The following is a 27,461-nucleotide window of genomic DNA, read 5'->3' as shown; positions in this document are numbered from 1 at the left end:
GTCTCTGTGGGGTCCTTCTCCAGAAGTTGTCTGATACGATGGAGGGTGCACAGTCCTGGCTTTTCTGATGGAACGGGGACGGTTATTTCCAACTTCGGTTTCCATTACCTGGAGAATGTGTATCCAGACCGTGGCCTCAAGGAGGACAGGCACCAGCTCTGGTTTCTTCCATCATCACCGTAAGCGAGGTCAGTGCTGCGCGCCACGGATTCTGCTCGTGCCCTGGGCTGTTGCTGCTTCCTACCACAAGCCGTATTTCTTGGACCAAGTGAAGGACTGCAGCACACATGTTCATGTTAAAATGTGAATTTTAATTGTAAAAACTGTCTTCTGTAAATATAGTTATATCAACCTCTCTGCATACAACTTGGTTCAGATATATACACATATGATATACACAGATGTTATTTGTACCACAGAACAAAATCAATTCAAGAAACATTTACTCTTCGGGATGAACCCCAGCTTCCTTTAGGCCTTTAAAATGATCACCATTGAAGAGAGAGAACACCACACCCAGATGCAGTATATTCAGGGTGAGATCTATGAACTGTCTTACTAATTTCATACTATGAGGTAAACACTTGAAACAAAAACAGATTCCGTTTCTCTTATTGCTGTAACTCTTGCACTGGGGTAGTAATCAAAGTAGGGGTTTGACGTTTAAGGCGACAGGGAGACTATGCTGATCCTACCTTGGCAAAAACAGAACTGTTCCCAAGGCTTACAACTGTTTCTTTTTCAAAAAAGGTTTCTCTCTCAGACCTACAAAAAATTTAGCCAACAAGCTTGGGATAAACAAAGGAGGTTGGTTTGTTCTTCGTCTACTCTGTACCCCTGAAGCCTCCTACCCCGTCTGTTCAGAAGCACAGAATCTGCAGCTTTCCTCACGGGTCTTGGAGGGCTAGACCGAAACTCATTTCCTGATGCTGCCTTCAAGATGTTCTGAGACTTTTATCTTTGCTTGATTTGGCCAAAGGAAGGAGTTTTCACTCCAGTGTCAATGGTACATGTTAACAACCAGTGAACTCAGTGACCCGTGCGTGGATTTGTCATTTCGTGGATCATCTCCAGCTAGTTCGTAACACCCTGCACCCCACCCCTGCATCCCCCAGCGGTCCTCAGAAAGCAGAGTACATGGACCATGAGTCTAAAGAGGCATTCCACAGCCAACAGAGGTCATGCATACCTAGCCTTCCATGGTAGTTAAATAAATGTTCTGAATTTAGATCCTATTACCTCTAGAAGCCCACTACGCTGAGCTTCTAGAATAAATGCTAAAGAGATGAAAGCAGGGCTTTACTTCTCCGTCATCATTTCTCTAGCTCTGGAGAATTCTTACTTCCCTTCTAAATGTGCAGGTTCACCAAGTGGCCCCTGTGTTCCAGCTCCACAAATGAGTCGAAGTGCCAGTTATAAAAGTACCCCTGCCTCTCACCTGCCTCCAGCATGATCACATTCACCCCCTCTCATACAAGAATCTTACTTAAGGTTGGTGAATGTGTGTCATCCTCCATCGGACTGTCAACTTTATCTCCTCAAGAGGCTGTGTTAGATTTCACAGGACAGTCCTTATTCACCCACCCAAACATTTAAATAACAAAACTCTTATGGGGTCTCAGCTGCTTCCAAATTGCAATACTGCCCGTTTCTTCTAGGATTATAGTTTTGAAATTTCCTTCCAACATCTGCATACTCAATTCATCACATAGTAATATCGATATAAAAATAAACTTCCATTTCTTATAAGAAAAACATGAACTAAATTCACAGTTAGCCTTTTTCCACAGCACTCCACCCCAGTAGCTCCGGGGAACAGAGGTATACTGGTAATACAAATGGAATATTAAAAATCCATGACTTGGGAGTAAAAGGAGCCCTGAACTCCTCTTCCCCTACCTGAATCACAAAAGGGCTTTCCTGAAATGAGAGGGGACGGACTGGCCTGCTGGAGTGAGCCCCAGGTCTGCAGGATCCTCACTGCAGGGCACTAAGTACAGCAGGAATGCAGGGAAAAGACCCGAGGACTGGCCCTTTCGCAGAGTCTAAGCCCACCAGCCAGGAACCTAACGGGGAGATGAAAGCCCGTGTGAGACACGCCAGTCCCCATACTAACCTTGCCTGTTGGAGAACTGTCATCACACCAAAGCAAGTTCACTGTCTTATTCTATTCAGCAGCGCCCTCCCCCTCCTCTACCTCTGCAAGTATGATCCGTCCTGGGAGTGGAGGAAGCACCTCAGCTCATTCCCTGGGCTCTGCAGTTTCATTTAAAACAAAACAAAACAAAACAAACAGTCCCTGAGGTCCCCGCCTCTTCCTGGAGGGTTGCTGTACTGCCGTTAAAAGGTTAACTCTTCACTGCCCTTTACAAAAGGTTCCCCAAAGGCCTCGGTTTAAAGGTGAATAATCTTACCTTTTTATTGCGTTTGAAGGGCTTTCAGTGTATCAAGACAAATAGCAAGTTCATCCTCAGAACCACCAGAATGAAAAACAGTGATTCAGCCATGATTGCACTTATCTTTACCTTCTAGCTAAAATACAGGAGTTACACTGATAAATGAACCTTCACACGTGGCACTGAGAATTATCTGCACCCTGTGCTATACTTAAATTTCCCATCTTGATTTTCACGTGGGACAAAACAAGGTAAGTTATAAATGCAAATTCCTATGCTAAATTATTTCTATCGCTATATCAATGAAGTTAGCGTCCCTCCTTCAGCCAAATGGAAGACATGATGCCAGGATGAAGGATGGCTCCGGGAGACAGATGCCTGCTGACCCACAGCAATCCTAACTCACCGGGGGCTGTACAGGCACTTCCGCTAGCAGGGATCTACACCAGGCCTACAGAGTGCTTCAGGCTTAGTAAAAGCCAAAGCTAATTCTAAACTATTATTTGGCCCATACTTTTTGGTCTGGTGAAAGATAAGTCCTACCATTTCTGACTCCTGAAGAGTCCTCATCCAGAGGACAACTGGACATTGTCCCAAAGGCTGAATGGTACCATCTGCCCAGCCTGCATAAGTGAAAAGTCCATTTCACCAGAACTCTGTCGTACCTTACAGACATCAACAAACCCCAAGCCTGGGTTCTAGGTCCCACAAGGACTCTCGCCACCGAGAGTTTCTTCTAACTTGACTCAGGGGTGACCTGGCAGCCCCCGTGTCTCAGGTCAGCAGTGTTTCCAAGTTAGGACGTGGCTCGCAGCTTGGCGTTAGATCAGGCTTAAAGTCCCCCAGCAGGACCACGCCAGCTGGTACAGTGGGGAGGGAGGGAGGTGGTCCAAGGGTCTAGAGGGACAGGAGGCCCCCGACCTGCTCCAGAAGGCCACAGTAGCAACAGTAAGCCCTGTCCCTTCTGGGGACAGGGAAAGGGACATTCTCCAAAGCTTCCAAACAAAAGCAGGGGGTTCTCAGAAAATATTTCCACAGTGACACACAAGCAGGTCTGTGTGGCTTCGAGCTTCTGCCGTCCCTGTGCAGGGAGTCTTGCCTGGTACCTCACCTACGAACTCCCCTTTCAGGGACCTGGCAGCAAGCGACGCTGTGGGTGCTGCCCACCTGAGAGAGCCTTCAAACGGTGACCTGTGACCTCGGAAGCAAGAGGTGCCACATCTGCATTCCCGGGGGAAGACAGGCAGTGACGAGGGTAACCACAGGGCAACGGCGCGCTGGCCGGCCCAGCAGAGGGCGCTGCACTAGACTCCTGGCCCCCCCGCAGGAAGCTGGCAATGCAGGGAAGAACCAATGCTTGGGTTTCCTCTTCAAGGTCGGCCGAGCCCAGGGTGCGTATGACCTCAGAGTGGCACTGCCTCATGGGTGCACCCCTCCCAGGACCACCCCCAGCCCAGACCTCTGCGTGAGCATCGGGGGGACACACAGAGATGCCAGATGGACAGCTGCCTAGGACGGCAGGGAGCTAAAAGGAGCACAGAAGCCTGGGCCCACCATTCAAAGGGAGATACAGGAATCTCATCTTCATCCTACTACCTTTACATCAGCACGTCTGAACTTGGAGTTACAATACCACAAAAACAAAAGCGTTCTCACGCAGAAGGCCTCTGGAGCAGAAGTGCTTAAATAGAGTATTCTCCCAGCAAATTCCCCAGCTGCACAGAAAGAGGGTCTGCCTGTGTCCTCCACGAGAATCTGACCTTCCCTTTTACGCCCGCCCCTACTTCTGACCACCCACCCCCAACAGAGAAAGCCCTGAGCCTTCGGATACCACTAAAAGTATATAAAAGTAACCGTAACTTGACCCAAGTTAGAAAGGCCACTTCTTCTCCAGTCACTCTTCCAGGAAAAAGGCAGTGAAGCTTCAGCTTCTAAACACAGATTCTTTTTTTCGTTTGTAAACATATGTATTACTGAAATGAAGGCTAAAGCCACAGGGGAGACAAACGTACAGTTTACAATTCAATGCCCGACGTGATTTATGTACTTACAGAAAAGATGCCACCTCGATTAATCAATGTCTGTGCATTCCCACATGCGGATTTCTTTAGTCTTCAATTCCATGTCAAGGGGCTACAGTGAAAATATTCTTAAATAAAGCAATAAGCCCTATAAAGCTAGTCTTCAGATAAGACATGGGACCCATCTATTTGGAAGTCATCTCTGTGGACATTTGCCTGGCTGGAACTTGGTCCCAGACATGGATATACGGATGGCTACTCCAATAACAGAGCCAGGCAGGAATGGCGAAGGGCAAGAAGTTATTTGTCACCAACAACCCAGGATCCCAAGTCAAAATCCTAAACAGACCCCAAAAGACCTAAACGCTGCTCCAGGAGCTCGCTTCTCTGGCTAACAGACTGTGGCTGTCTCACCTAAGCTGGCATCCACCGAACGCCCCAGCCAAAGAGAACAGGCAGGGCCGACAGGAGCTGTCCCGGGGCAGAACACTCCGGAGCAAAGCAGAGGAGCTCACTCTCAGGGTTCCCAACTACTTTCCTGGGTGGAGGGACTGCCACGTTTGCTCTCTAACAAACCTGTACCTCTCTGGTCCCAATTACTCAGCTCGACAAATGTCGTCTCTGCTAAAGAGAAGTTTGTTTATGAGGGCTCCAAACTGGTACACACTCTTGTTAACATCGGCCCGAAGGAATCTGCCGGTCCGTCCCCAAGAGGAGGGGATTCAGAGAAAAAGGACTATTACGTGGAGTGGCCACCATTAACTTAACTCAGAGAAAGGTTTCAAGGCTTCATTCTACAATTTTAGCTCTCAGGTGACTGAGAAGCAACCTCTCCCTGTCATCTGTCCTTAGAGAAGCTCACACTGGGTGACAGAAATATCCTTTGTCCCTCTTTGAAGTCTCTTACCTACGTGAACAGAGAAAACACAGATTTACTCTAATAAACAGGAAAAGGGATTTGATCCCAAGACTAGACTCCCAGAACTGATTAAAATAACCTTGAAAGGCCACCTGGTCTAGCTTCTGCTTCAGGCAGGTGGACATCCAACGCCACACTGGATGGACAGCTGTCTTATTCTTGATATGTCAAGCGACAAGGACCAGACAGACTTTCTCAACAGTCCAGCCCCACGTTTCCAGAGCTCAGCCCGCGCCTGGTGATACGCGGCCTTCGCCCCATCTCCTCAAGTCCCTCAACAAGGCAATGAGAGAATCTGCTTTGATAACTCCTAAGACCAAACCGGCGGCAGCTCTGAAGGCGGTAGCTTTCAACGACCTACAAAACCAAGGTGCTCTCACCTTACCTCTTGGGAGGGAGGAAGGGAGGGAAGGCGATGCAAAAGTTACATTTGTTGGAAGTATAAACAGTATTCCTTTGTGTCAACTTAATTAAAAATCAGGCCATCTGGGGCCTGGGTGAACTCATCCTTCCTATGGGCAACAGGGGTTGTCAATGACCAACATGACATCGATGCCGTAGGCCTCCAGCAGGTCCATGAGAAAGCTTCGGTCTCCTTGGGGGTCTAGACCCATGCCCCGGGCATGCTCAGCCGTCAGAGTTTTGTCTTGACTGGCAGACACCTCCAGTAAAGTCTGAAATATCCGATTGTTTTGCTCTAGGAAAAACCTGCATTCACAAGACAAGACGTGGGAAAGGGAGGGCAGAAAAGACACGAAAGCTCACCAAGTAAGCCGCACGTGGGGAACCAAAACTACACTGCTTTGCTTGATATACTTTTAAATAGTTTCAAATCTCAGACTGTCTTTTAAAAGAAGAAAACAGGATAGAAGTTAAACGGTTATTCAAGTGCCGCTAAGGTCAGCAAAAAACTGGCGTTAACCGTGGTACGACGAGCAAAATCTCTAAGCAACTGATGGTCTGACTGCCAACAATTTCTTTTCCGGTTGAGAGGGAGGTCACTAGGGGTTTAAACACAGCTGCAGGGAGAGGCCCCGTAAACTTGGTTCCCCTCTTTCTGCTTAGTCATAAAGTGAAGAGAAGGACAGAAAACAAAACCAAAAAAACTGATAATGCAGTTCTGAGGTCAAGACTTAATGTGAGAAAGTGAAATTCACCTTCAAAGCCCTGGCTGGGTAAGTAGAGCCCGCAGCAGGAGGTGAGCCTTCCTAGAGGCAGAGAAGGGCTCTGAATTGGCTCTCCAGGCCCTGAGGCACCCACACAGAAAAGGTGGAGCTCAGGGGCGCTGCGGCGGGCACGGGGCAACCTGAAGCCAGCCCTGCTGGAGCGGGCAGTGAAGGCGGAAGGGGAGTCAGCCTGGAGGTACCGGTATCGCCACAGCTCACCACCATCTGTACGCAGCTGTGTGCTTTCAAATGCTTTTTTTGTTTTAATTATGCACAGAGCATGATTTGAATGTCACGAACTTAACAGTACTGTATGAATATATGAACTGTAGTCAGAAAAGGCATTAACTGTCTGGACTTTTCAGCTGTGTTCCACAGAGCAAGGTGCCTAGTGCCCAAAGCAGCTCCGGGCGCTCTGGAATGTCTGATTCAATAGACCGTGTCAAGCCTTGATGAGTCTGCTGCTTCTCTGCTCAGTTCCCAGATACTTTTACAGCTAAACAGCATGTATGCATTAGAAAGTACACTTTATTAGAATCAAAGTACTGCACCTTTGTTGAATTATCAAAGCCAATATCAAAGCCAGAAACAGTTCTAACTCAAGTGCTATTCCCCACCCCCATCCCGGGAGGCGGGGTAGGAAGACCAAGCCGGAAGCTGGGAAGATTGTTTCTGGTTCAATTACAATTCTGTTCTTATCACTGAGCACTATTTCACACAGCTGCTTATGAATGGGATCAGTGCTATGAGGTATAAAGGCCATGGCTCCCACCCTGACCACCAACAGCTCTGAAGGAAAGAAATGTCCTTCGATTCAAGAGTTAAGTTTCTGATTAGCCCATAATACTCAGTACAAGGAACTGCTCCATTCAAAGGAAGCAATGGAATGAGAAGTCCCTGCATCTCGAGGGACACACAGAGCTCCTACGCAGCAGACATCTGGATGTAGATGCCCAACAGGAAGACAGCTGCGGGGACTCCCATTTTCCCTTAAAAACCTTCCCCTGCTGCTTTAACTTTTCTGGGTCCCCCTAACAGCATTTTGGGGCTCAGGTTGACTCTGTGTGGAGCCCAGCTCTAAGTGCCCTTGGTGGCAATAAAGGGCATCCTTGGGCTGCAGCAGGTAACACGGGAGGGATCCAGGCTAAAGCCGTTAGTGCTAAGAGACCCACGGGGAGGCCCACGACCGCCGCCTGGGCCGACTTACAGCACAAAGAGGTCCTCTTCACAGGGGTTATAATCTCCTTCTACCTCCTGGGAATACAACAGCATCTGCCTGTCGGGGAGGAGACGCCCGTCAGCCTCTGGCGCAGCTACGAGGACCCCAGCGATGGGCTAGGTCACCAGCCAGGCATCTGCACGGGCCACCGCCTCTCAGGAAGGAGGCTGATCCAGAGCGACACACGCACCCTGGCCCCCGTCCAAAGGCAGGGAGAGCAGCAAAGATAAACGGGGCTTGGAGTCCAGGGCTGGTTCTGCCCGTGTGTCATCCCACTCAAGTGACCACCTTTCCTAACTGTCATAAAATAGGGATGAGGTGATGAGACCATTTATTTCGCCACTGATACTAACACGCTCCCTCGGGCCTCACAGATTCCAGAGGCCGCCAGAAAGGAGTCTCCCCACACATGCCTGCTGCCCATCGGTATGTGCTGGGAGCTTCCTCAACCCCGGCTCCCGGCAGAGGGGCAGAAAGGTGCCCAGAGGGAAGGGGCGGCAGGCGGGCTTGACGGGAGCCCCCACCCCACCCCCCACCCCCCGCCGCAGCCCCGGGCTCTGAGCTACCTCTGCTCGCTGAGCCGCCGGTACTTCTCCCGGTCGGCACTGTTGATCTTCAGCAGCGGCTGCAGGTGCTCGTGGTGCGTCTTCACATTCTGGTTGTCCACGTAGACGTCGTACAGCTCCCGCTTCTCCTCAAAAATCTTCTCGGTGGTGCCTGCGGGAGCTGGGCTTCAGGCGGCAGGACCCCGGAGGACGGCCCTACAGGGAACCAGCCCGACGCTGCCGGGAAAAGGAGGGCCCCGGGCGACCCCGCCAGGGATGTGCGGGCAGGATGGGGCGGGCCCCGTACTCACAGGCCACGTAGGACACCTCTACCTCCAGGCTCTCGATGTCGGCCACGTTCACGTAGAAGAAAGGCTTGGACTCGGGAACGGTGCCCCCGATGCCGGGCAGGGAGACGTTGGCTAGGCAGCAGCAGCAGTACACTGCGGGGAGACGGCGGAGGTGAGGCCGCCCGGGCCCCTCCGGCCCCTCCCTCCCAGCCTGCGGCCACCTTCTCGGAGCTGTCAGCTCCACCAAGGCGCTCAAACCCAACGGACACGTTTCAGTCTGCGTCTCACGAGGCCCTGCTTAGCATTTGGCGCTGGTGACCCTCTCCCTTCTCAGAACTCTTACCCACCGCGACCCCCGCATCTCCTGGTCCCCTCCCCTCTTCTGACTGCACGCCAACACCCCCTCTGCCTTCCGCCTTCGCTGGCTCACCTCCCAGGCCTGCACCTTACACGCTGGCACGTCCCTCCTCACTCACATTCTCCCCAAATGACGGCACCCACCCCCCGCTATCAGCTCGGCCTCTGTGCCACCCCCAGGTCTGTCTCTGTGGCCCAACCTGTCCCCCAAGGTCCTAACCCAACTGTAGCAGTGCCTAGAGTACCGCTCGAGAAGGCCTCAGAGCAGCACACACTCGTCACGTCCAAGGTGACTCTGTCACACTGCCCCCCACCTGCTCCTCCTTGGTCCCCCCCCGGTGGCCTCACCGTCCTCAGCATCCTGGATCCTGCCTCCGTTACGTCACATACATCAGAACCTTACAACCCAGACGCCAGGCTTTGCCAGGTTTCTCTCTAAAACATATCAAGCATCCATCCTCTCCGCTTTAACCCAGACCCTTCTCCCTCACCAGACCACTGACGTGTTACCCAATCCGTCTTCCGTACCGCCAGAGTCCACATTCTACAATACTAATCCAACCGTGTCACTCCCAGGCTTAAAACCCCTGAAGCCCTGATATGGCTCAATCCCTTCTGGCCTTGGTCAACACTGGAAAGACTGGGGCAGTTTCTGTTGCAGAGAACTAGGGAAGAGTCCCTGACTTTGGCTTCTAGTTACCTCTATAGCACACGACGCCCACTGGAGGGGGAGAAAATATCAAGATGCGCTTTCGAAGTAAGGCAAATTTCCAAAGGATGAGTATCTGTTCCCCAAAGAACTTAATAAACTGAGACATGCAGCCAGCTGGGTGTGTGATCTGAAAAAATTAAAAGGGGGTGGGAGGGGAATAGCTTGTTAGAAATATTGCAAAAAATATTGAATACAGGTGTATGCTAACCATCCCTTCCCCTGCCAACAACGACAACAAAAAAAACAAGGTACCACCAAACAGATTCAATAAGGGACGGTTACTTCCACGTAAAATGGTATTTTTCACGTTCAAAGTCTTATCTTTAAACTAGAGGTCCATCATTCGACAGCTCCCCTGATACACCGAAGTGTGAGTTTAGGGATCTTATAAACTACTTCAACCGGGGGAAGCGGTGCAGAGGAAGCGAAGCTGGGCGTAACTTCTGAGAGTCTCTCCGAGGTGACGGACACCTCAGTGAGAACGTTCAGCTCCCAACACGACTGAGCACCGGAAGGAAGAAAAGGATGCGCTGACAGTGCCGGGTGAGACCCCAAGCGTACAGGGACCCGGCTCCCGTGCGAGGTGACGTGTGGGCACAGATGACAGGTTACCCCACGGGGCTCCCTGACACAAGCCCCCGCACCTAAGCCCACCTCCGCCTCCTCTCAGTGCTGGATGCGAGGACCCTCAACCCTGAGGGTCGCCTCCCGGGACCCTGCCGCCAAGGCACATCCCGGCGTCAGGAGCTCGAGCTCTGACCCAGGGAAAGCTGGGGGCCTGTCCTGCTCTGCCCTCTACTCACAGGGAAGCCTCGGGAAAGCCAGCCAACATTTCGGGCTCTCTTTCCTCATCTGTAAAATCGGGAGACCATCCTTCATCTGGCTAGAAGGACCGTTTGAGAAAAACCATGTAGAACCCTTAGCACGTGGGAAAAGCCACATGCAGCAGCCACAACTGTCGCCGACGAGACATGAGGCTTCAAGCCAGGTGCTCTGTGAGCCTTCTGGAAGGTCACTTTCATGCTAAAGCGTCATAAGGGACACTGCTCTTCACCCGTTCGGGACGCAGGTGAGAGCACTTCTGGAGGCAGGTGCCACCGGCACCAAGGCCGCGCGCTGGCTGTGACACCTGCTAGCCCCCTGGGGCACCCGCCACCTGAGCCCCGGGGTGGCCGCAGCGCTCCGCCAGGCCCCCTCCTCCGGACCACCCGGGAGAGGGCTTCCCTACCCAAGGCATCGCCCCGCACCACAGCCACCCCCCGCCCCGTGCCTGCGGAAGGGCTGTCCCCCGAGGGGCCCCGCCTGCCCTCTGCCACTCCTTTGCCACCACGTCCCAGCTCTCCGGGAGGAGGGGCAGCGCGCGACCACGGCTGCTCCCTGCGTCCAGTCGCACGCTCTCGTGAAATAGCGCATCCTCTGCTTCCCTCCCTTCTCCTGACTCTTCGCTCAGCCCCTGCCGGCCTCCACCCGCCAACCAGACAGAACAGAGCCAAAGGCCCTCAGGTTCTTCTCAGCGCCCACTCTGCTTATCTTCACGCCCTAAACGTGTGCCTCTCCTGCACGAAGGTCTGGCAGGGTTTTGTCCAAACGTGTCCTGGGCCCTAGAATCCTAGAGTAAACCAGCAGTCCTCAGTTCTGCCTGTACTTATTTATTCATTCATTCATGGACACGTGTACCTTCTGGCAAGAAGCACTTCCCACGTGCTCGCTTTGTGCCCTGAGCTAAGCAGTCTGGCTCCCACAATGAACAGGAGGCCAGGCCCTGCCCTGGCACAGGGTATAGGCTGGCGGCAGAGGCGGGTGCACAAGCCCTTAAAGGCCAGGCTGATGCGAGCCGCGACGGGGGGGGGGGGGGACTGCAGGAGGGCGTGCGGAGGCTGCCCCTCCTGGGCCCGGCGAGGGGCCCTCCTCACTTTGGAGAGAGGCGGCCCCGCAGACGGCGCCTCGACCCGTCTCCGGCCCAGCTGCACGGCGCCACCCACATTTCTCCTGCTTTTGCTCCAAGCCGTTTCCCTCCTCGTGGCCTTGCAGCTGCTTCTCTTGACTGGCCCAGTTCCCACCTGTCTTCCCTCTGCCCTTTCATGCCAGGTACACTCTCCGCTTCCTGTTCTTTCACCATTGCTGGCAAGCCCCTCGGGGTTCATGCTTCATCCCTCACCTTTCACCTGCAGCCCCCTAGGAAATGCATCTGCTCCTGCGGCTCACTCCCCCCATTTCTGTCTCTCTCCCACTTTCCCATTTCCCTGGGGGAACATTTACCAGCCACCGTTGGGCCTCAGAGAGACTGCGATCCTGCCTTCCTCTCACTTTCCAGGTTTTTTTTTTTTTTCCCTCTGTAACAGTCTTAAATCTGACCTCTACTTTATAAGCTTATTTAAAATTTTTCTTTATGTATGTGTTCACTTTGTAAAAAACTCACCGAACTATATACTTAAAATGTCTTAACACGTCACAGGTGCACAGTGCCAGCGGTCTGAGCGCCAGCTGTGCAGCGCCCCTCCTCCAGCTCCTGTGGTTTTGATAACGTCACTTTTCCCTCTTTGTTACTCCAGCCCCGGGAGCATGTGGCAGGCAGCCTCCAAACCCCCAGGGACGTCCCCACCTATTGGTGTTTATGGCCTTATGCAACCCCCTCTTCCTCTTGAGGAACTTGCTTTTAACCACGAGAATACGGCAACATTGCAGGGCTGTGACTTTCCACGGTTAGGTACAAAGGATTATGACTTCCATCTCGCCAACAGTCTTTTTCACTTGTTGGCTTTGATGAAGCAAGCCATCATGTTGCGGAGAGACCCACTGGGGGCAACAAACAGTCCGCAAGGCGCTCAGTCCAACAGCCCTCAAGGAACTCAATCCTCCCAACAACCACGTGAGCTCAGAAGTGGCTATTTCCCCAGTCAAGCCTTCAGATAAGACCCCAACCTTGACTGCAATCTCATGAGAGACCATGAAGAGGGGACCCAGCTAAGCCACGCCTGGATCCCTGACTCACAGAAACAAATATGTACTGTTTTAAGCCATTAATTTGGGGGCAATCTGTGATGCAGCAACGGATAACTAATATAGGGTGGTGCCGCTGTCTGTATCTCTAGTGTTTAGGTTATCTTGTTACCTTTCTGTGCTTTTGGTTTTCCAATTCCTGTATTACCAATTCCCTGTATTGAATTAGTTCGAAATATCTGACATAGTTTGTGTTTTCCTAACAAGACCCTAACTGGTACTTATTCAGGTTCAAATTCCATGGTCTAGTATTTAAGATTCTCTACAATCTGATTCCAACCTATTTTTCCAATCCTTTCTCTCCTGGCCGGCTGACATTGAAATTCAATCCCAGTCAAACCATTCTGCTCACATCCCACGAACTTGCCCTGGGCTTTCTCACGCCCACGACCTCACAAAGGCAGTGGGGTGGGCTAAGGAGTGAGCGGTGGCCTTGGCATCAGGCCTGTGTTTACATCCTGGCTCTATCTCCTACTAGCTATAAGGCCTTAACCAAGTCACTAAACCTTTATAAACCTCAACTGGTTTATCTGTAAAACATGGATTTTTAAAAAAAAAATCCACTTTAAAGAGTGCTGCAGCAGGTACTGATAAATAGCTAGCAGAATGTCTAACTCACAGAAGGTGCTGACAAAGTGACGGACCGTGGTCCCCACTGTCGCTCATGCCTTCCCTCAGTCTGGAATTAGCTCCCCTCACTTTCCCCCAGACAAATACTTCAAGGACCAACTCCTCTTGCAAGATGCCTTCCCAGAGTTCTCTAGAACTCATGGCATAATTTCTCTACCAGGGAGCCTGAACTTTCCACTGAAGTATCTTGTGACCACCTGTAGGAGGCGGGAGATGGGAAGGGGGAAGTGCAGGATGGAGGAGGGGGGATGGGGGAAAAAGAAGGAGGAGGGGTGATCTTTGTACCCTCCCAACGCCTAACACTTGGCTGGGTGTGTCGTTAATGGTAAATAAACACATTCTAGTATTTACAAAGTACTTCAGGAAGAAAATACACAATAAAGGAATACCGAAACTACTGTAACTAAGAAATAGCTTAACTGCGCAAACGCTTCATCTTTAGTTCAAATATCTGCATTTAAACTACCTGAGGCAATCGCTAGAACCAGGAGTCCACCACCGCTGGCCTATCAGTACGGCTCTGCACCATGACAGAAGTATTAGAAAGCATGTTAGTTTAAGATAACTTGCTTTATGTTTTAAAAGCATCAAATGCTTAGGTTACAATCCTATTCTATCAAAAGCAGACTTTGGGCATCAGCCCAAGACACAATTTCCTTATTCATGAAAACAATAATCAACAACTGCTGTCCCCAGACCTAAGTCCGGGGCTGACCTACCTTCATCTCGGGGTACATGTACCGGTGGATGGAAGGCAGCCAGTAGACAGGGGGCAGGCTGCCACCTCTCCCCGGACTGTCATGGAGCACCCCCTTCTTGTCCTCGTAGAATGCAGCCAGACGAGAGTAATGTCCCGGTGTCTCCAGCTGGTGTCTGCACGACACACACGCACAGTGAGAATGGCTCTTCCCACAGACCTGCCACTCACTCCCTGGCCCCAGGGGAAGTACTACTTTGGTGGGGGTGGGGAGGGCAAAGGCCTGGACAAACTAAAAGACCCCCTTCTTGAGGCCGCCTAGAACGCCTCCTTTGGTGTTACAGAAGCTCCTTATGAAAAACTCTAACATAGGCTCTGAAGCTCCCCAACAGTGCTGTGGACGCAATCTCCTCCTCCTGGGAAAGAGGAGGAATTAACAGTCTGTAACTAATGTCTATTGTTCTCGAGCAAAGGATGCTTCCCAGAGAAGGGGTAACTTGGAAGACCACAAATTCCCTGCTTGAAAGCTGCTCTTTGTTGAGAAAGCATGCTCGTGTTCTTGCTTTGCTGATACAAAAGAATAAGACGGAAGAGTACCCCTCAATGTCTCAAATAACGGAAAACAATTACTGGATGTCACGAAGGGCTTATAATTTTTGCACCAAGTAATAAAGTAATAAAAAGCTCAGAATCTCTTTTATTCCCCAACCTAGTCTGCTCGGGTGGCAGAGACTCGGCTGTGTGTAGTTCTGTCAACTAACCCCCAAATCAAGAAAGCAACACTGAGGCCTTGGAGCATCTGGGCAATGGAGAATCCAATCCTGTCTTCAGGTCAAGCACAGGAGGACCGTGGGTACCATATTGGCACTATGATTACTGACAGCACAATGGGCTGAATTTTAAATGAGGCCATAATCCAGTATCACTGGTGTCTTTATGAAAAGGGGAAATTTCGACGCGCACGCGCACACACACACACACATACACACACACACACACAAGAACACCATGTGAAAATGAAGGCAGAGATCAGAGTGGCGCATCTACAAGCCAGGGAAGAGCAAAGACTGCAGAAGGTAGGAGAGAGGCAATGAATAGATTCTCGGAGCCCTGGGGAGAAGCCAAGCCTGCTGACACCTTGATTTTAGACTTCTAGCCTCCAGAACTGTAAGATAATACATTTCTGTTGTTCTCAGTCACCTAGTTTTTGGTACTTTGTTAGAGCAGCGTTAGGAAACTAATACAGGGAGAAATAAAAGGCACTAAAACCTTTTTAGTCCATTTAAATTTCTTTAGAACCCTATAATTTCTATTCTCTTACACTGAAAAAGAATCAAAATATAGCTTTACTGAGAAGGGGAGGCATCGCCAATGACGGTTGGCCCTGGTACAATGATGGCTGAAAGGCAATGATGCCTCCAACCTGTCACTGCCGGCTTCCTCCAAACACTGACACAAACTCAGATTCAAGATTTGCACAATCCAACCGGTACCCAGCTGCTCGCCAAACATCTCTGCTCCAGGGGGACGTACAGCTCCTCATGTCAAGGCCACGGCTGCCACTTCTTCCCTGTGAGATCTCGGTCAAGCTACCGAACTTTTCAAAATCTGCTTTTTTTCCCCTCCTTAAAAACACAGATACTAGTAACACCGCGATATCATTTTGAGGTGTAAATGGAGTTAAGCAGAAAATGGGCCTCATATATTTCAGCCCCTCACAAAACACTAGGTTCCTTCCTCCCTAGCACGTGGGGCAGAGTCTAGCCAGGTGCACAGGGAGGGTTTGGAAACAGTGGGTAAATGGGGAAGATTCAGGCCAAGCCCTGGAAGAGAACTTAGGGCAAATTTACATTTTTTTAAATAATTAATTAATTTATTTTTGGCTGCATTGGGTCTTCGTTGCTGTGCACGAGCTTTCTCTAGTTGCGTTGAGCAGGGGCTACTCTTCCTTGCGTTGCGCGGGCTTCTCATTGCGGTGGCCTCTCTTGTTGCGGAGCACAGGCTCTAGGCACGCGGGCTTCAGCAGTTGTGGCGCATGGGCTCAGTAGTTGTGGCTCGCGGGCTCTAGAGCACAGGCTCAGTAGTTGTGGCACAGGGGCTTAGTTGCTCTGCAGCATGTGGGATCTTCCCAGACCAGGGCTCGAACCCATGTCCCCTGCATTGGCAGGCAGATTCTTAACCACTACGCCACCAGGGAAGTCCCAAATTTACATTTTTAAAAAGAAAAAAAAAATCATCAAGTACACCCAAAAAAAGATTACAAAAATAAACTCTCCTCTGAGTGAAAGCTCTCTAATTTGGGGGCTCCTATACATTTTGTTTTAAGCTTTGCAAAAGGAGGCAGTCGTGTGATGTAATAACAAATGACCTTGGGGGTATGCGTGCTTATAATCATTTCTTTCACTCTTACAAACGTTCACACGCTAGATGGGAAATCCATGGGGGCTAAGCTGTGTTTGACAATTCTGATGGCCGACTTCAGACACCTTTCAGGGATGTGTCAAAGGGATGAAAGCTTGATTACTACAAAATAACAGATAGACAATTAAGTTCAAAGCTGTTTTCATTAGGACCTAATTTCCTTAAAAAGAACTGTGGGAAGCATTTTATTGTATTTCTAATACTATGTTTTGGCTACTATTTTCTAGGTTCCTTGTTGATTTGCTTCTGAATTAACTGTCTTACCTGTTTGACTACATTAAACTCTATACTTGAACCAAGATTCGAAAGAACAGCTCACTATTAAGTTAGGGTCTCTTACACAAAAAGCTAGTTTCAGGATCCTGTCCTCTGACAGCCTATACCACTGGCTGATGGGACAGAACAAGGCAATCATATGGAATACAGAACGCGAACACAGACATAAATATAAATTGGTAGTTCCCGGATAAATGTTAAGCAACCGTTTTAGGAAAGCCTCAAATTTTAAACACGATATAGATTTTGCAATAAACAAGACTGATTATCAAAGTGTAACATCAAGATAAACCCAAAGGTACTGAAACAAGGCTGAGAGTGTTGGAAGATAAGCTGGGCTTCAAAGATGATTCAGGAGGAGGCCTTCCTGGTGATCTTACCTACACAGATACATGGATTAAGGAACACAGCCCAAGTATCTATGGAAAGTGCCCAAGAGACATGACAATGTAGAAATGAGAGAGTAACCGGCACAATGTGCGCTACTGACCTGAAGCCACGGGCTCTGGGCCAGATCAAGGATTCCCCTGAAGGACCAGAGACACTGGGGTGTTACGTAAGCCCGCAGCCCCTTCACTGATACAACATAAGCTATGTGTCCATGCTGATGCCCACCGCAACTAACCCTCCCTTCCCCACCACACCAGGCAATAATGCACCCAATGTAAGTATCAGAGATGCCCCTGTACAGCAATTACACTTCATCACTCCTGTGTACTCATTACTGCTCTGCACCAGTCTGTCTTCTGGCCTTGCAAGTACAGAACAGGCATTCCCACTTGCTGCTGGTGCAGGTACAACATGGTACCACCTTTCTGAAGGGTCACTTGAAATCTGTATCCAATTGTACCCTGTATATACCCTGAAACCCAATGATTCCATTTCTAGGAACGAGGCCTAAAGATCTGTATATGGATATGAACAATCATTTACCCGTAAGGATACTCATGTTCACGGTGGTGAAAAATAAGAAACCGCTTAAAAGCCCAATAACAGTGAAACAACCGAATAACCTGTAATCCGTCTGTATACTGAGACGCTATGGAACCAGCACAATGACGACGAGGACTATCATTATTCACGATCAGTGAAACGTTAACGTACCTTTTGGTTAGAAAATTTAGATACTGAACGACCTCAACATTCTTTTTTTTTTTTAAATTAATGTGTATGCACACATTTATACCTGGTAAAAAGACCAGAAGGATATAAATGTTAACAGCAGATATGTCTGGCTAGTGGGATTACGTTCTTTTTTTTGCGGTACGCGGGCCCCTCACTGTTGTGGCCTCTCCCGTTGCGGAGCACAGGCTCCGGACGCGCAGGCTCAGTGGCCATGGCTCACGGGCCCAGCCGCTCCGCGGCATGTGGGATCTTCCCAGACTGGGGCACGAACCCGCGTCCCCTGCATCGGCAGGCGGACTCTCAACCACTGCGCCACCAGGGAAGCCCAACGTTCTTTTCTTCCCGTTAGCCTTTGTCCATTTTTCAGTCTTCTGCAATAACTCTATGTTAATTTTATATTTAGTCTTTTTAAACTTTTCAATACGGAAAATTTCAAACATAAAGTAGAAAGAAGAGAATAATAGACCCCATTATCCACCACTTAGTTTCAACAATATTTTATCAATATGGTTACATCTATACCCTCTCCACCTGCCCACCCACCACTCTTTTTCCTGAAATGTTGTAAAGCAAATCCCTTATAACATTTTACCCATAAGTATGTCAGCATACATCTCTAACTAATAAAGTCTATTTAAAAAATAACATAACCACCACGGCATTATCTTGCCTAACAAAATAATGGGTCTTAATCCAAACTAATACCCAGTCCACCTTCAAATTATACCAACTGTCCCTGAAATGTTCTTTTACAGTAGGTTGTTTGAACATGATCTAAGCAAGGTCAAAAATGTGGTTTAAAATTAATCCTTTAAAATTATATAGTAGTTCTCCAATATCTTCTGATTAATAAGAAATAGTCATAGAAAACACTCTCTAACTAGTGAGATATCAAAGCCAAGAGTTATGGATGAAATACTAACAAATAACGTTAGGATATCATAAGTAAGAATAAATATAAAACATGGATTCAGTGTTTTCAAAAATCAAGTCTAGTTAATTTACATAAAAGTCATTGCTGCCGTCAAGTGTCACCCCTGCCTAGACCTGGGCTTACAGCACTGTGCTTCTTCCTTTTCCCCGTACCTTCTCATGCAAGTCCTTCTCTCATGTTATCCTGAGCCCTCTTTAATCACCAAACTGCAGAACCATCCTAGCTATGACTCAAAATCTAGAAGCCATAGGAATATCATCGAACTCAAGGAAGAAGAACATCTGCATGACAAAAAGTAATGTTAAACGACAAAGTGGAAAAAATATCACAAAGAACAAATCTCCATATTACACACAGAACTCCTAGAAATTAATAAGAAAAAAACAACGATCAAAAAATAATGTAGCAGGGCTTCCCTGGGGGCGCAGTGGTTGGGAGTCCGCCTGCCGATGCAGGGGACACGGGTTCGTGCCCCGGTCCGGGAAGATCCCACATGCCGCGGAGCGGCTGGGCCCGTGAGCCATGGCCACTGAGCCTGCGCGTCCGGAGCCTGTGCTCCGCAACGGGAGAGGCCACAACAGTGAGGGGCCCGCGTACCGCAAAATAATAATAATAATGTAGCAAAGGCTCGGAACAGTTCACAGAAGAGGAAATATATGTGACTCAAACATGTATGAAGGTGCTCGTCCTCACTCCTAAGAAAACTGTGAATTAAAATTATACTCACGTACCATGTTTTACCAATCAGAATGCCAAAAATCCACAAGTTGTACTTTTGTGTGGACAATGCTGTGAGGAAACAGCATTCTCTTGCATTACTGCTGGGCATGTAAAATGGTACAATCTCTATGTAAAGCAATTTGACAATATCTATTAAAATTACAAACACATATGCTCTTTGAATCACCAATTTCATTTCTAGAAATTTAATGTACACATGTACTACTCATGTGTGAAATTATACTTGCTCATAGGTATTCAGTGCAGCCTCATAACAGCAAAAGACTGGAAACAACCGAATGTCTATCAGTAAGCAACCTGACAAAGCAAGCATGGTTCCTCTACGCAGGGCACGCAATACAACTGTGAGAAACAATGAAGCAGCTCTCCATGTACTAATATGAGAAGATCTAGATATACTGCTGAATGAAAAAGGCAAGGTGCAAACAACATGTATAACATGCCACCTTTTGTACGAAAAGAGGGAAAATAAGAATATACATTTGTATTTGTATATAGACAAACTCTGGAAAGACACATGGGAAATCAGCAGGGATTACTGGGATTACTGGATGGATATGGGAACTGGGTGAAGGCTTCGTTTCATGCCAGTGGTTGAGGCTGCCACTCTCTTCTTCCCTTAGTAACAGAACCTTCCAAAATTTAGCTGGTCACGTGGCCACCCAGTTAAGGACCCCATTTCCTAGACTGTCTTGCTGCTAGAGGTGTGGCTAGAAACTAAGCATAACTCAATGAAACGTGGGCAGGAGCGATGTGTCTGATTTCTGGGATTCCTGTAGGTTTCCCCTTCCTGCATGACCTAGTAATGGTGAATCAACTTTTACCATGTGGGTGAGGACAATACTCTAGCAGATGGCAGGACACAAAACAGAAAGACTTGGGTCCCAGAAATGACCCAGTGGGACAAAGCCATCTACCACACTGGACCACTTCCCTTCCTCTGGGATTGTCATCCTAGAAAAGCTGTACTTCTACCTTGTTTGAGTCACTGTATTTTGGGTTTCTTTGTTATAGCAACTTAGCCTGGATTTGAGCTAAAGCAGAAAATGATATTTAGGAATGATTTACCATAGTATCAAAAACCACATTGTAGCATTGGCTTAGTAGCTAGAAAGGGAAGATCGCTAAAAAAAACAAACAAACAAAAACTTTGCTAGAACTTCAATAACTTGGAAAACAGGCCTTGTATCATCTGAACTTGTAACTTTAAGGGAAGCAGTGAGAAACAGAGCACTGATAGCTCCTTGATGTTTTTAGTTTTTAGTAGTTTTCATCTTACTACTACAACAGCAAGATGAAAATATGCAAGACTTGGTCAGTTTGCAAGCAGAAATGGTGGGATATACAGCAGCATAAGGGTGTACATTCTGAGTTCTGCAATATAAATTAATTGAGGCTTGAAATATTTGGGACCCCACGGGACTGAAAAAAACAATTCCTCTGTACCCCAAAAGCAGGAGATAACCTAGAGAAATGGAAATAAAAACAAAAATAGACAAATGGGACCTAATGAAACTTAAAAGCTTTTACACAGCAAAGGAAACTATAAACAAGACAAAAAGACAACCCTCAGAATGGGAGAAAATATTTGCAAATGAAGCAACTGACAAAGGATTAATCTCCAAAATATACAAGCAGCTCATGTAGCTCAATATCAAAAAAAAACAAACGCCCCAATCCAAAAACGGGCAGAAGACCTAAATAGACATTTCTCCAAAGAAGATATACAGATTACCAACAAACACATGAAAAGATGCTCAACATCACTAATTATTAGAGAAATACAAATCAAATCCACAATGAGGTATCACCTCACACCAGTCAGAATGGCCATCATCAAAAAATATACAAACAATAAATGCTGGAGAGGGTGTGGAGAAAAGGGAACCCTCTTGCGCTGTTGGTGGGAATGTAAATTGGTACAGCCACTATGGAGAACAGTATGGAGGTTCCTTAAAAGACCCAGCAATCCCACTACTGGGCATAAACCCTGAGAAAACCATAATTCAAAACGAGTCATGTACCACAATGTTCACTGCAGCACTATTTACAATAGCCAGGACATGGAAGCAACCTAAGTGTCCATGGACAGATGAATGGATAAAGAAGATGTGGCACATATATACAATGGAATATTACTCAGTCATAAAAAGAAACGAAATTGAGTTATTTGTAGTGAGGTGGATGGACCTAGAGTCTGTCATACAGAGTGAAGTCAGAAAGAGAAAAACAAATACCATATGCTAACACATATGTACGGAATCTAAAAAAAAAAACAGGTTCTGAAGAACCTAGCGGCAGGACGGGAATAAAGACGCAGATGTAGAGAATGGACCTGAGGACATGGGGAGGCGGAAGGGTAAGCTGGGACAAAGTGAGAGAGTGACATGGACATATATACACTACCAAATGGAAAATAGATAGCTAGTGGGAAGCAGCCGCATAGCACAGAGAGATCAGCTCGGTGCTTTGTGACCACCTAGAGGGGTGGGATAGGGAGGGTGGGAGGGAGACGCAAGAGGGAGGAGATATGGGGATATATGTATACGTATAGCTGATTCACTTTGTTATACAGCAGACAGTAACACAACATTGTGAAACAATTATACTCCAATAAAGATGTTAAAAAAAAAAAAAGAAAAAGAAAAAAAAATGCAGGAGATTAAGAATTTCTCTCAAAGCCTCTAAGAAACTCTCCCAGACATGGGAGTCTGCCCATTTATACAGCCCAGATTTAGGCTTCAGTCTCAAGGTAGTTGCCACTAAAACCAGGGAAAGATAGACAGGCCAAGAACAGTGATCAGTAACTAGGCCACCATCTACTGACTTAAAAACTAAGACCCAGAGGAGATCTTTGGCAGTGGATATTTTTACGTGGAATTGAGTGGAAGCAAACAGAACAAGAAGCCTATTCGGTTTCTGAGGGATCTGTACTGTCACATTCTTGTCTACGGCCATGCCACTCTGAAATCGCCAGATCTCATCTGTATTGTCATGTTCTTGGCCTATATAAGCCGCTGACTTCTCAACCCTTAAAGAAATCACTAGACCCCCAAATCCACACCAGCAGGAAACATGTTCCAAAGCCATGCAGCTTTCTCCCATGTTCACCAATGCCTGTTTCAAAAGTGGTTATGGGACAAAACGGATAAAGAACGCTCAGAAGGCAAAGCCAGGAGCCATGGAGGAACATGGACAAGGGGATTCTAGTGAGCAGGACCAAGGTGCAGCCAGGAGCATGCTGCTCTGTGAGGACAAGGGGTCTCTGCCGTCCCTACTCAGCAAATTTCATTATGATGATGGACTAACGACCCCTCATATTATTTCTGATTCTTCTTTTCCAAATGGGAGCTTGCACTGTGGTTCCTTCTCTACTTCTGTATTGCATTTAGGAAGTGGGAATGGAGGACGTGACTGTTCTTTCATAGCTTTCCAGGATAAGAGAACCATGTCCTGATTGCCTCAAATCACACAGAAACCCTGGATTTTAGACTAGAAACATTAACCACATGAGACTCTATGATGTCTCGGGGTGGGAGGAATGTCCTCTATGTCTGGGAAGAAGAGTACACACGGATACCTAGGTCGCCAGGGGGGGCAAACTGAAGCAGAGGCTGCTAAAATTTCCTCCAAATCCATTCTTCTCTTCTTCCTGTTTGCAACAGGAGTCCCCGAATTTTAACCGGTCACAAGGTCACCCAACTAGAGACTACCTTTCCCAGTGTCCTGTGCTGTCAGGTGTGTCTTTGTGATGGAGGACTTGACAATGGGATATGAGAAGTGATGTATGCAACTTCCGGGTCCTTCATTCCTCCCTACGGGCTGGAATGCAGACATAATAGTGGTGAGCAGCTTCCAACAGGTGAGAACACCTTAGAACACAAAATCCCTCTTAGGCTACGGCAGAATAATAAGAGAAGCAGCGTGGGCCCTGAATTGTGGGGACAGGAGGCTGCTCACCCTGACCACCCTGCTACTTCTAGAACATTACATGGGGCAGAATCTTCTGTCTTATTTGAGCCAGTGTATTTTGGGGCCTCCGTTATCACCATTTAGCCAGGACTCTAATATAATACCTCCTTATAACTTTTGGCTTTTGAACGATGAGAATGTATTGCCTCCTTGGGAAATTAATTTTTCAAAAGCAGTAATAATTTTTTTAAAGTGTCAAGATCCCAATAAAAATGTTTTTTATTTTAAATTCAATGTTACTTCTGAGACACAAAACTGAGGAAATGTTTCAAATACAGAAAAATATGTATCACAGCTCCAAAATGTAGAGGAGCAGTTAAAACAATTAGAAGCATGCTAACTGCTTAACCATAGGGAATAATCGAGTAAACTAATGGGACAGCTCTAGCACTACAGAGCTATTAAAATAATCATCAACGGTTTCCCTGGTGGCGCAGTGGTTGAGAGTCCGCCTGCCGATGCAGGGGACACGGGTTCATGCCCCGGTCCGGGAGGATCCCACATGCCGCGGAGCGGCTGGGCCCGTGAGCCATGGCCGCTGAGCCTGCGCGTCCAGAGCCTGTGCTCCGCAAGGGGAGGGGCCACAACAGTGAGAGGCCCGTGTATCACAAAAGAAGAAAAAAAAAATCATCAAAATGAAAAATATGGAGGACAATGGGGAGAAAACATACACATAACTCGTGTTCCTGAAGAAGAAGGGAAAATGCAGAGGAAAAGTTTAGTATTTTATTGTAGAAAAAAAGGTTCCTGAAATTAAAAATAAATGTCATATCTATAGATAAAAAGGGACAAACTACCCAGAAAAAAACTGTTCAGAAACATCACAGATAAAGAATCTATAGGGATCTAGACAAAAGAGACTTCTCTGAAACAACCAATATCAGAATACTGCTGTGCAATATTTATAGCATCCTGAGGAAGAAAGAAAAGATTTTAGGATCTTATACCCAGCCAAGAGTAAAGGTAAAAGACCAATACTATCAAGCATGCAAGATTTCAGAGAAGGCAGCACCCATGATCCTTTCATGAAAAAAAAAAGAAACAGAAGATGCTTGATGGCAAAATCTAACCAACCAAGAAATAAATCACGAGCTCTGGAACGTAGCAAGCCACAGTTAAGCCTTGGATGTGGTCGTAAACATGTAACTGAGACTTAAGAATCATGGGAATTGTGATTACAGAACTAAACGTAATAAATCTCACAGTATATGAAAGTTGAGAAGTAAAGTCGGGGAGGGGTTCTGGGAAGAAGTATAAGATACCTGACTGTCTACAACTAAAAAAACACAACCTAAAAGCACCAATGATACCTATACAAAGATTTGTGCACTTTATTATATATACATTATTTCTCAATAAGAATGACACTGTATCTTCATGTTTTGCAGTCTTTTTTCTTAACTCTGGAAGAACATTCTAAGAAATAACATATCTTACTGTGAAAAAAAATTAAAGTTTGACAATTCCTTCAGTTTCACTTTTTTTCTGATATTTACAAATAAATTAAATATATTTCAAACTAGCCTATTTGATAAAATTAAATCTTCATAAAATATTAATCCTATTTTTGTAAAATTATGTCTATTTTAGAATGGCATTCGCTGAATACTGACAATGGATATCTCACTGGGTGTCAAGATTTGGAAGAATTGTTAAAATTCATTTGTACGTTCACATGAATTTTTCAATAATAAACATTTTTTTCCCACAATTTCATATTCTTTCAAAGATGATGATCAAGATAGATTATATCAAAAATTAAAATAATAACTTTTAAACGCATATGACATAAAAGTATGTATGTCGTATGGTGCCAAGTATGTATATATTGAAGTACACACACGGGACTTCCCTGGTGGCACAGTGGTTAAGATTCCACACTCCCAATGCAGGGGGCCTGGGTTCGATCCCAGGCCAGGGAACTAGATCCCACATGCATGCCACAACTAAGAGTTCACATGCCACAACTAAGGAGCCCGCCTGCCACAACTAAGACCTGACACAACCAAATAAATAAATAAATATTTAAAAATAAATAAATAAAGTACACACACATGCATACCAGAGGAGAGGCAAATGTGCTAAAATTTTAACAGTGCTTCAGGGCTTAGGGGTAGATTTTCCCTTCAAAATATGAAATAAAATTAGGTTACTCACAGGATGAAAAAAATATGAAGTAATTAATAGTTCTGCAGCTTCTGTTAAAAATTCCCTTCCTATTACCCCCAATGATAATAATTACCTCCAATAATAAATGATTAGGCTTAAAAAAAAAAGTTGAGAGTCTACTTGCCTGGGGCAAGGAGATAATTATTGTGGTTTAAGGTAAAGCAAAGATCACATCAATGTCAACAAATTAATTCAACAAAATTGATGACAGGGCTTCCCTGGTGGCGCAGTGGTTGAGAGTCCGCCTGCCGATGCAGGGGACACGGGTTCGTGCCCCGGTCCGGGAAGATCCCACGTGCCGCGGAGCGGCTGGGCCCGTGAGCCATGGCCGCTGAGCCTGCGCGTCCGGAGCCTGTGCTCCGCAATGGGAGAGGCCACAACAATGATAGGCAAAAAAAAAAAAAAAAAAAAAAAATTGATGACAATATTAATATAAGCTGAAAGCGAAATCTACCCCAACTTTCATTCGAGGATGAAGAATCATTTATGCAGGACGCTGGTTGAAACACGAAGACCACCACCCGAGGTGTGAGACACAGCCATGGATGTTCTTGGTGAGGAATCTGCTGTTCTGATGGACAGCCTTTACCGCTGAGGGCTCATCACAGCACACCACCTGGCAGAGCCCTGCTGCCTCTGCCCTCCCTGCACCCCACCCCGTATGTAAGCCACATACCGAACTTGGTTCTCCAGGAAGTGCATGTACCGGTACAGCAGGGTGTAGGATGGAGAGAGGATGCCCACGGATTTCATCCGGGCGCCACGCTCCAGCTCGCTTTCCACAGGCATGTTGGCGAAGCAGGCCAGGCCAAAGAAGGGCCCCTTTCGGAAATAGCTAAAATAGACCCAATGTGTAGCGTGGCTCGAAATCAGAGAGAGAAATTTCATTTTACTCTGTGTTTTGCCTTTGAGATGCAGTCGCGAACAAAAGACATAACTGCGTCCAGGGCTCTACGTGAGAAAACTCAGCCTGAGAAAAACCTTTTTTAGAACCTCAGCGGGACGATCAGCCCAAGCCCCTCAACCTCACAGATGGGACAACCAAGGCTCAAAGAAACTGTGGAACCCGCCAAGGGTCATCCCGCCGCAGCCAGGACTTGATCTCTGCAAAGCCTGCTACTCAGTCGCCCACGACCATGGGTACAGCCTTTCTCCTCCTGCATAAAAACTGACCTGATGGGGGGACCTCTGTTTTATTAGCATAAACTGTGTTGATTCTCTCCTCGCTTCCTGAGTCTCTGATATTTTAAATAGAACATTTGACCAGAGCTTTCACTTTGTTTCCTTCCCGTTTCTCACACTTATGTCTGTCATGGTTTCAGCCCAATGAGAAGATGAAAGCTATTCCATCGCCCTGACATTCTCTCAATTTGCTCCTCACGAGAACCTTAATCACACAGGACTACAGACTGGCCTTACTTAAAGCTGGAATTGCAAGTTTTAGCACGTACGTGCCTTAAGTTAACCCAAATGTGACCGAAACTCTATTCCTTTATTAAAGCCAAACCCCAAGCAAGGCCCAATCATTTCTTAGGAAAGGAGAGAGAACCTCTAGGGCAGGAGTTCTTAACATTTTTGGATCATGAAACTCATCGAGAACCTCAAGCTTGGGAACCTCTTGCTAGAAAACTGATATAAAAACACAAACCAGTATATATTTTCAGGGTATTTACACACACTTCCTGAAAATGCCCCGAGGAGAGCCCTTATTCTCTGGGGGAAAGCACAGAGCGAGAGGAAATGGTACAGAGAAGACTTGCAATCGGCAGTACTTACATGAAATCAGACTGAATTTTATGGGACCCACTGGCCATAGACTTGAACTCAACGCCTTCAAGGTCAATATCTTGAGGCAAGCACCATTCCACCAT

General features: G+C 47.2%; 1 protein-coding gene across 1 annotated transcript; it reads right to left on the bottom strand.

Moving 5' to 3' along the window:
• Positions 1 to 208: 208 nt before the first annotated feature.
• On the bottom strand, positions 209 to 27,461 carry DENND11 (DENN domain containing 11; the record flags this gene model as incomplete). The annotated part of the gene is made up of 8 exons (XM_082661406.1): positions 209 to 6,044; positions 7,710 to 7,778; positions 8,288 to 8,438; positions 8,578 to 8,709; positions 9,614 to 9,752; positions 13,975 to 14,128; positions 26,267 to 26,425; positions 27,367 to 27,461. 8 exons carry the CDS (start codon positions 27,459 to 27,461, stop codon positions 5,849 to 5,851), a joined length of 1,095 nt encoding a protein of 364 aa, XP_082517532.1. The 3' UTR covers positions 209 to 5,848.

The sequence above is a fragment of the Grampus griseus genome, assembly GCF_964374135.1.
Source record: "Grampus griseus genome assembly, chromosome: 9".
Taxonomy (NCBI): domain Eukaryota; kingdom Metazoa; phylum Chordata; class Mammalia; order Artiodactyla; family Delphinidae; genus Grampus; species Grampus griseus.
The sequence above is the reverse complement of the archived record's forward strand: the minus strand, read 5'-3'. Positions and strand labels throughout refer to the sequence as shown.